At 36.3% G+C, this 10511-nt stretch overlaps 1 protein-coding gene across 1 annotated transcript; it reads left to right on the forward strand.

Annotated features, from left to right (window-relative positions):
- Window positions 1–877: 877 nt before the first annotated feature.
- On the forward strand, window positions 878–9639 carry rnf5 (ring finger protein 5). Its single transcript, XM_065284370.2, has 6 exons — window positions 878–1187; window positions 2466–2484; window positions 3273–3385; window positions 3583–3637; window positions 3738–3849; window positions 7459–9639. Exons 1-6 carry the CDS (start codon window positions 988–990, stop codon window positions 7575–7577), a joined length of 618 nt encoding a protein of 205 aa, XP_065140442.1. The 5' UTR covers window positions 878–987; the 3' UTR covers window positions 7578–9639.
- Window positions 9640–10511: the final 872 nt, after the last annotated feature.

Below are 10511 nucleotides of genomic sequence, written 5' to 3' on the forward strand. Positions count from 1 at the left end.
TACGGTTTCTCGAATCGCTCTCGCGGTACTTTGACGTTATTCGCTTGTAGTCGAACATGCCTATTGGCTTTCTTGCCCTCCAGTCCCCTGGTAGGTCACGTGACTGAAAACTTAGGCAAGCATGTGTTGTTTAAACCAGCAGAGGGTAGCATTTACACTGCAATTATATTTTAGTAATTCAGCAGATTACTGTCTCACTCACATTGAGATTATGGAGGTGAAAAGATCGACCATAAAGTGACTCAATGCCTAATTTAATCTGCTCATGAGACAGATGTTCATGTCCCATATTTTGACCTACTCAGACAAGTATGTTTATGCTACTTTCTGTTTAGGTAGTTTTAAATTTAATAATTTAAGATGGTTTCATATACTTACAGTTTAAGACAATACAATATGTACATAAAAGCACATAGCAAACATAAAGAAACTGTAAAGTTGTAATGTGAAAAATGTTTTTCAGGTATCGCATGAAGTCGAATACAAGTTTTAACTTCAGTCACTTAGAATGATTTTTTTTATTAAAAGTTAAACTGGTTAACATTAATAAAAAAAAACAGGTGTACTTGTAGATTAATTGTTAGAGATGCAGAAGGTCATAGGTTTGATTCACAGACTGTAAGTTCCTGCAAGTTTATGACTTGCTAATCAAAGATAAAAGCGTCTGCCAAAAGCATACATTAAACACATATGGCTTGTTCACCATAAACGACACGTCGATGACGTCAAAGTGCCGCGAGAGCGCTTCAAGAAACGGTACGATGAAGTTTAATTTCGACTCGCTCTCGCGGTACTCTGACGTCATCTTTCTCGTTTCGTTTTGGGGAACAAGCCGTTTGTAGTCGAACACACCTATAAACAAAACACCCGTTCCCGCCCCCTCATACTGACTTCACCGGAAGTAGCAGCCCTGAGCGTTCACGGGCGGCGTGACGTTACGTCCGCGCGAGAGCGATATACGCAGCACCGAACGAGGAACGCGAGAGGATGGAGGCCGCGGAGCAGCAGCGGAGCTCGAGTGACGGCGCGCCCGCCAGAGGAGCGGGGGTCCCGGGCAGCGGCGGTGGAGCGGAGCCCGGTGGAGGCGCTGAGGGCGAGCGAGACAAAGATCGCGCAACATTCGAGTGTAACATTTGCCTGGACACGGCCCGTGACGCGGTTATCAGCATGTGTGGACATCTCTTCTGGTATCTATCAATAACCGATCACATATCAATACACATGCCAGTGTAGATCAGGGATTGATTGACAGTTTGAAGTACAGAGCCCTTACGCATATTTACCATGGTAACCACATTTTGCCCTAAAAATATATCAATAGCAATATTGTTGGAGGTGGTACTGTCACGCTGTAAACACAAACACATGACAGACAGACAGACAGACAGAGAGAGATTGACATGTTGAACAGGGATGATGATGAAGATGATGATGATGATCTGTGTTAACGATGTTTGACGCTAATTTATACATAAAAATTACTGCTGTTCATATAATAAAACTCTGTTAACTTTATATAACACTTTGCTCACGTCAAAAGTACATTAGCACAGTGTTCATTGCTATTAAAGTATAAGAATGTGTAAACAAACAAGGAAATCTGTTATTATATCAAAGTGCAATGTTATTGCTGATGTCATAACTGCACTCTGAACCTGCACGTGGATTTATTGTGTCTGAATTCAACAGCATACACTGAGACCCCAGCCCATAGTCATTCAACTGAGCAGGAAAATGTTGTTACCATGGTAAAAGTGTGTAATATGTGTGTGTTACATTGTTACATCGCTGAGTGTCTGTAAATGTCAAGATGTTATATTGTGTTGATGAGCAAACATTTTCTGCTGAGGATCAAACATGTGATGCACGTAATGAGATGATATGAAACTCTGCAGTCCTTTGATAATTCGATTAAAGCTGTTTGGAGATTTGTGAGATGTTTTGTCAGAGATTCTGATGGAGAGGTACAGAGAACGAGCTGAAGTGTGATGTGTGTTTATTGTCAGTAATGATCAGGTTAATGACAGATTAAACTCTACAGCAAGATTCAGGCCATCCAAGCTTTGGTGTAGTGAAGGATTAAAAATAGATACACAATACAAACCTCACTCAGTTTATCATCAAAGCAGAGATACCGACCGAGTCTGACGTGTTTGTGTTGTGGGGTTGCAAAATACTGGGAATTTCAAGGCTGGAAACTTTCCATGGGAACTAACAGGAATATATTAATGGGAATAATTTGACAAAATTGGTTTGGAAATTGGAAAACTGTTTGGTTCAGATCACACATTTGAGCTGCTTTACTGTTGTCATGAATCAAAACTGCTGGGCTAAACAAGTTTATCAGAAGTAAATAATGATGATGTCACTCTTTGATGGTTTCTCTCTCTCTCTCTCTCTCTCTCTCTCTCTCTCTCTCTCTCTCTCTCTCTCTCTCTCTCTCTCTCTCTCTCTCTCTCATGCAGTTGGCCGTGTCTTCATCAGGTGAGTATCCAGCACTAACATGTCTCTATATTTTATATTCAGTTTTTGAAAACATAGATACATACGTAGATACAGGTCATTGAAAGTGCTTGAATCTATTTTATGCAAGAAGTTTTCTGAAAAAAAAAAATCCATATTATTCCCTGTGTAGTGTAGGATAATATCATAAAAATTCTAGACTTTTTAAGCACACATGCTAAACAGTTTGCTTTAAATGCTTATATCTTCTGTATGCGAATGTTGATTCATACCAAAATGCTTTTTTGCAAAGTTGTGTTTGACACATGAAAACGTCTCGGGTTACGTATGTAACTGTTGTTCCCTGAGAAGGGAACGAGACGCTGCGTCTCCCTTGCCATACTTCCTGCGTCCCTGTAACGCCGTCTTTGGCAATATTTCAGATAGCGATATACTTCCTGACTCCTACATCACCCTGTCTTTGTCGTTAAGCCTCACCATTGGTTGAATTTAATATACACATTCAGACACACTTACCCCTGGAGGCGTCCCCAAAGTGTCACTACAGTGACGCAGCCCGAGTTCCCTCGAAAGGGAACTGTAACAATGTATCTTAAAAGGTAACACGATGTACCCTTGCTCTCACTTGAAATGTGTCCCCACATTTAGTCCTTGAATTTGAGGGTATTGCACCTGGAAAGTCCTTGAAAGGTCATTGAATTTGAAGTTAACTAAGGTGTCTATATTTTAGTGCAGCAGACGTGATGTGCATTTACACCCATGTCTTTATTTGCATTGTCAATGAGATCAGTGATGTATTTGTTTATTAGTGGTTGGAGACGAGACCCAGTCGACAGCAGTGTCCCGTATGTAAAGCAGGAATCAGTCGGGATAAAGTGATTCCTCTGTACGGCCGCGGCAGCACCAGTCAAGAAGACCCCAGGTACTGAATGTCATCTCGACGTGCTGGTTAATAAATGAACACAACTGGTAAATGATTGTGTGTGTTTGTTGTGGCTTCAGGCTTCATGATTTGTAGTTGCTTGTGTATTTGAATGTGTGTGTGTGTGTGTGTGTGTGTGTGTGTGTGTGTGTGTGTGTGTTTGTGTGTGTGTGTGTGTGTTTGTGTGTGTGTTACAGATTGAAAACACCTCCTCGGCCTCAGGGTCAGAGAACAGAAGCAGAGAGTCGAGGGGTGAGCGACTTTAATCATCATCATCATCATCATCATTTTGATGAAGAATGTTGAGCTACTGCATGTAATAATCTCTCTCTCTCTTTGTCTTTGTGTGTAGTTGTTTCAGGGTTTTGGCGACACAGGGTTTCACATGTCTTTTGGAATCGGTGCTTTTCCATTCGGCTTCTTCACCACAGTCTTTAATACCAATGACCATTTTCACAGAGCAGGTCAGTCCTAATCTTCCTGTAATGTCTGTTTACATGTTTATGTCTTCTGTCACATTTGCACATTTTTATAAAATGATGTCACAAGGACTTTAATTTGAATATGCAGATTACAGTTATTTAATAAAAAAATTTCTACAACTAGCTCAGTGATTGTCACTATTGCACATTTTGGCACAAAATACTGAAATACTTTGATTGATGCCATTATAAGCTTGATTTATAAGCATAATTCATTTTTCTTTATTTTAAAAAAGTGTTTTTTGTTAGTTTGTGGTTGTAAATGTTCCAGTTGGGACAGAGATAAAATGTGCCATTTTCAAAAAGATTAATGAAATGTTCATGTTATATATTTTGGTTGCATTTGTAAGTTAAAATGTAACAAAATTATATCTGTAAATTAATTGAATCAAATCATAATTGCATCGTTTTTTTATGTATCGGCAAATAATGCATCGCTGGCCGAGAAAATCGATATAAAAATTTATGTGCAATATGAATTTTAAGTTATTGTAATTTATGTTCAAATCTGCAAATGCAATTTTAAAGGACAAGTTCGGTATTTTAGACGTAAAGCCCTGTTTTCAGATTGTTTATGATGAAATAGAACGGTTTTGACTGAAATTTCAACACATGCGGCTGCCCTGAGAATTTTCGGATGTTTGTGTTTCACCTCCCACCTCTACAATGGGTTTAATGGTGCACTGGAACAATCCTTCCTAAAATGCATTAAACTTTCGTTTACAAAGACGTGAAACTCACCGAGTGGTCAGGGGTGTTCACTGATATGCTCACACAAAAATCGCTGCAAAAGATGCTTGATTACTGCCAACCAGCGGTTACGCATGTGTTTGCACGTCGACACGGACGGCGACGCACAAGTATAAATGAAAACCGACGCGGAACCTACGCCGTAGGACCTACGCACGACTATAAATCACCCTTTACACCCGTACATTCTTCCGCTTAGAGCTTGAATAATAAACACTCCAGCCCAGGTGGTGGCGCTAATCCGCCATTGCCAATTGCAAAAATAGAAACAAAGTTCCCGGCGCGGAGTAATACCGTACCTCACAGCACAACTAATACAAGTCAATGGAGTTGGCAAAAACTACGATAAAACCTGTTGGAATGCGTCTTTTGCAGCGATTTTTGTGTGAGCATACCAGTGAACACCCCTGACCACTCGGTGAGTTTCACGTCTTTGAAAAACGAAAGTTTAATGCATTTTAGAAAGGATTGTTCCAGTGCATCATTAAACCCTTTGTAAAGGTGGGAGGTGAAACACAAACACTCAAAAATTCTCGGGGCAGCCGCATATGTCGAAATTTCTGTCAAAACCGTTCTATTTCATCATAAACAATCTGAAAACAGGGCTTTAAGTGTAAAATACCGAACTTGTCCTTTAAGTCAATATATTTGAATTTACATTATATGCACTTATGCGCTAGTTGCCAATAAAACACAGACATTTGATTAGGGATGGGTATTGTTTGGGGTTTTTTTCGATACCGGTGCCAAATCGGTACTTTTAAAACGGTTCCGGTGCCTAAAGCGGTACTTTGAAAAAAGAGTCACAAAAAGATGGTAGATGAAAGTACAGCATTAAACACAATGAAAATTCTTCTCTGTTTGTCACAATTTGTTTATTAATGTTTGCCTAAAGCACCATCATCTTTTAAGACCTGCATTCTGGATTTCTTCTTTGAGATTTTTGATTTGTGAATTAAATAAAATCTTCTCAACACTACACTTTGAGCTCAGAAAAATGTTCTATGATTGGTTGTTAATAATCTGTTCAATGATTGGTTAAAGCCTACGCAGCTGCCGCTCACAAAAAGATAATGGCTGAAAAGTGATCCTCTCTATGGCCTATTCCCTTCAAAGATCAGATCTCTTGAACTCCAGAGAAAGTTGCGCAATTGCGTCTCATAGTGTGGCTAATTAAATGCACTTGGCAAATGGAGCAATAAAATACAGCGTGTTTTCAAATTTATTTGAATCGACTGTTCATGCGACATCCTCCCTTTAATGGCGCAAAACGGCATTTGGAATTCACCCCAAATATTTTCTTATCGGTTTGCGAAACCATTCACATTTTGACGTGATGAATGTTTGTCTCCGATGAACTTGACACCCGTGACTGCCGCGGCCCATCTCAGGCCATTATCAGCCGAAGTACTAATAAAAACATTACTGAGGTAATATGTTTTAGCAAATTCTCTGAAGAAATTTTACCATATTAGCAAAATAAGCTCTGCCGTCAGATCAATAATTTGCGGCATTCACGTGCTCCTCTGAGGATCTCATTTTCCAAATTGTTCTTTTAAGTCCGAATATAAAAATAACCTGGACATATGTTCTTACAAATTTTTGTTCGATTTGTATTTTTAGGGATGTGCAGATGAGGATTTTTTCACATTTTAAACACAGTGCATATTTTAAATGAAAATATATATGGCAAAGACGCTTAAAAGTTGGCTACATTTAATCTTTAACATTAGATTATTTAATTTTCCATTTATTAAAAACATATATTTTTTAAATGTTTGTTCATTATTACTCTTAATGAAAAACTCAACCCTAATAAAATAGTAGCTCCAATGACAAACTTGCTTAAACAGCTTGTTTATTAATAAAACGAATTTGACGGATGGTATCTGCGTTAAACACAAATAAATGAAAGATTTCATTGACATAATTTTTCATTACTACGAATGCTTATTTGTTCATTATAATTTTTTTATTAAAACAAAACAACAATAAATGAGTAAAATGACTCGCTTATATTAAAAAAAACGTTTAACAAAAACGAATAGACGGAAAACATTTTACCCGCCCTATAACATAAATAAATTTAAAGATCCTTAGATTTTTCAAAACAAATGATTGGTTTCCGGTTTTTTATCAATATAAAACTACAACAATGTAAAATATGAACAAACTCACCTAAGTTAAGCGAAGAAATCAAACTTGAATCCTATGTATTATCAAAGCTTTCCGACTTTCACATTCACGTGAATTTTGTAAGTAAGGAAATGATTTACACCATATGAGTGCAGTATAATTTAACTAGAGATTGTGCTGTGCTTGTGTGATTATGCTTTTTGCGCTACAGAGAGCAAAATACTTCAGTCAACCGTTCATGCATTTAAGAAGGAGCACTGAAATGAGGCACCGAAATCTGTGTTCATTTCGGTACCCAACCCTACATTTGATGCAGTTTTACTTACCGCCTGCGACTCATGACCTGGTTGGGACTTGTTTAGCATGAGGATTACAACTCTTTAACTGTGTTAATAAGTCAAAATGCATGAAATGGCATTAACCACCCCCCCTTTAAACTTTATGCAAACGATGAACGACTCTTCTGTTACTAGAATGATCAGAATTAGGAACGCCTTTGACAACCTCTTTGAAAGAGACGGCGATGCCAAATGCATGAATATTAAAAGTCGTTTTTTTTTTTGCTTTTAAATGCATATATGTTTTAATTTTGGCAATTGTTGACACTCAGATATTCATCCTGTTAGCTAAAATTTCTAAAAATACAGCATGATGTGCAGTATGTCTGATGTTGATTTAATAAGGTTGTATTAACTGTCTGCGCAGACCCTCACTATGCAGGCGATCACCACGGCAACGGAAATCCCAACAATGGCAACAACTGGCAGGACTCGCTCTTCCTCTTCCTCGCCATCTTCTTCTTCTTCTGGATGTTGAGCGTGTGAAGGGCTGAAGTGATGGACACACACACACACACACACGCATACAGAGGTGGATGTCGTCTTCATTCCACCTAACTTTTATTGACGCAGAAGTGAAATGTGTTTTCTGCGCAGACAAATTCTTCATCTTCTCTGTCTGTCTCTGCACATGTACATATATGCACACACACACACACACACACACACACACACACACACACACATCTGCGGGTTGAATTGTGGCTCAGTGTTGAAGAACAGAGACAGTATTAATGAACACTATCAGAAGAAACAGTTCATTCACTCTCATATTGTTTCAAACCCTCCAGATTTACTTTGAAACACAATAAGAGTTTTTATCGATGTAAGCTTATAAGCACATAACAGACTCATAAATGAGTGACTCGTTTTACCAGTCATAAAAACTCAATTCAACTCATTAAATCTCTTTTTAAAAATCAAATCATTTAATGTCATTTTGTGAATAATAATAACTAAAGCTATCGTATGACCTCGAGAGATTTGAGTCTCGACTTTAGTGACTGCTGTTATTTGATGCAAATAAGCATTCATTTCAGAAATGTGTTTTTGGATAAAATAACAGCAGAGGGGTTTGAAATAACATGATGATTTTTAAAAGGAAAACTGTTCTTGTCGTGTCTGTGAGATTCTGATGCCAAAGAAATTCGGACCTTAGAGAAATACGAAACGAATGAGAGAAGGATTTTATGTATGGTAGGTTCATTTAGGAAGAGTTTTGTCTTATCTTCAGGCCATAACACTGTGCTGTCAGTATAAATAAATCTGATGGATGAATGAAATCTCTTATAATGTGAGTCATGTACTCATGTATTTAACATCAATCTCATGATATCGAAACATAACCGGCTTCTTTTTCACCACGTGCAAAAATCAACAGATGTTTTGCTTAAGGAAAATCAAGTCTGTTTTTTGCATTGTGACATTATTGTCGTCCAAAAGTCTCATGACTAGTATTTGCATAATTCTTAAAAGTATTTATATACATCATCATGGTAATATTTATTTTATTTTACCGACCACTGATTTAAATGAAAGTAATATTCATATTTGTCATGAAAGTAATGTTACAATGCAAAAAGAAATCTTTAATATTTTATGATGTTACTGTTTTATATTTTCCTGTAAGAATCTAAATGGTTTGCTGGGTTATAGTAAGATGCAAACTAGTCAAAAGTAAGCTAAACTTGAGAAGATGTGGATTAACCCGCTGTAGATGGAAAATATATGCGTGTTGTGTCACATCTCACAGACCCACAGCAGATGTTTTCACAACAATTCAATCTGTTTGTTGTGTAAAGCAGTTTCAACGACACACTTTTTTAATCTCCTTGACATAAATCCTAAAAGTTAAACTATGAATCTGATTTATAGGGTTAATGATAAAAGACAGTTCACTGATGGAAGAAACTATATGCAGCTATTGAGTTAATGTCATTTATTTTAATATCCCAGAGGATTAAACTCAATAGAAAACATTAAAAAAAAAGTCAACACATTTTAATTGTTAACAATGTAATGAATAATGTTATATATATCTATACATCTATCTAATATGTATTTCTCAGAGTGAGACGTGTTGTCTCGTGAGTGTGTGTGTATATATGGATGTTGTAAATGATGTTTTAAAGCGTCTGATGTTGATTGACAGGTGGTGGGGAGGTGATGGTTTGTAGTGATGTGTGTTTATCAATGCAACAAACATCCTGTGAACATTTCCGTTTTCCTCTCTCGATGCAGATGATTGGCTGGTTTAATCCTGAGCCAATAGATGAGTAGAAATATGGCCACGCCCAGTTTTATTATGTCAACACAGTTCATGTTGATTGACCTCTGCTGGCTGTGGGTTATAAAGGTTTTGATGATTTCTTACTGGTTGATTTAGGTTGAATTTGCTCTTCTTTGTCTTTTTTTGCATATCACTGGTTAATCAAAGCATATGTTTGTATAGAAAGTCTTCTTTTGGTAGATAATAATTATTGTGCAAATGGGGATGAAACTAACGTGGCCTGTTTACTGGCACTTGATAAATAAACATTTAATATGGTGCGTGTGTGATTTGTCTGGTCATCGTTATAGACACAGCCTTTATTTGTGCCACCATATGTTTCTAATGATGTGAAAAATGTAAATTTAATAGTTAAAGCTCCTAAAAAAACGTCTGCGTAAAAATAAAGTAAAATGTAAAAAATATTTTTGCACTTACATTTTTATCTCGTCAATTAAGAGAAAATATTTGCATAAAAATTGTTCCTGATGAGGTTTTATGTTAATCTGTGTTTCCACGATTATCCACTAGCTGGACCATTATAAATTGCGCACTTACCCAATTTATTAAAAAACTGAAGCAATTTTTTTCCAAATTTAAACTTTACAAAAATGCCATTATTTCACATTTTTGCTATATATATATATATATATATATATATATATATATATATATATATATATATATTCATTTATTTATTTATTTAAAGAAAAATACCCATATTTAGAGTTTATAAGCATAGAAAAAAATATAGATAGGATGATTTCTTTTCCCTGTTTTGTTTGTTTGTTTTAAAGCAGATGGTCTGTTCTTACATTTGATATATTTGTATGTTTATATATTTTTAGAAGAAATTTTTCTGCAATGCATTTTGTGAAAATTACAAAAAAGTTTAATTGTTTCACAAAATGCATTTTCAGAAAAAAATTCTTCTAAATTTTTTTTCTTCTTTTTAAAAAAAGGCTGAGGGCAAGTTAAGAAGTTTAAACAACTTGGATTTAGAAGTAATTTTAACTAGTATTAACTTGGGATGACATAACTATAGTCAACTGGATTTAACAAGTTACAGCAACTCTTCACTTGTCAAGATAGTTAAAAGGACTTATAAGTCCTAGTTGATTAAACTAAAAAAACCTTATATATATATAAAT

The sequence above is a fragment of the Paramisgurnus dabryanus genome, chromosome 19 (genome assembly GCF_030506205.2).
Source record: "Paramisgurnus dabryanus chromosome 19, PD_genome_1.1, whole genome shotgun sequence".
NCBI classification, from domain to species: Eukaryota; Metazoa; Chordata; class Actinopteri; order Cypriniformes; family Cobitidae; genus Paramisgurnus; species Paramisgurnus dabryanus.

Bases quoted from the DNA above. Each gene is read 5' to 3' on its own strand.
- rnf5 (XM_065284370.2), top strand. From the start codon at position 988: ATGGAGGCCGCGGAGCAGCAGCGGAGCTCGAGTGACGGCGCGCCCGCC. The intron at 3,386-3,582 runs GTACTGAATGTC...TGTGTGTTACAG, and splicing joins ACCAGTCAAGAAGACCCCAG to ATTGAAAACACCTCCTCGGC. The intron at 3,850-7,458 runs GTCAGTCCTAAT...CTGTCTGCGCAG, and splicing joins TGACCATTTTCACAGAGCAG to ACCCTCACTATGCAGGCGAT.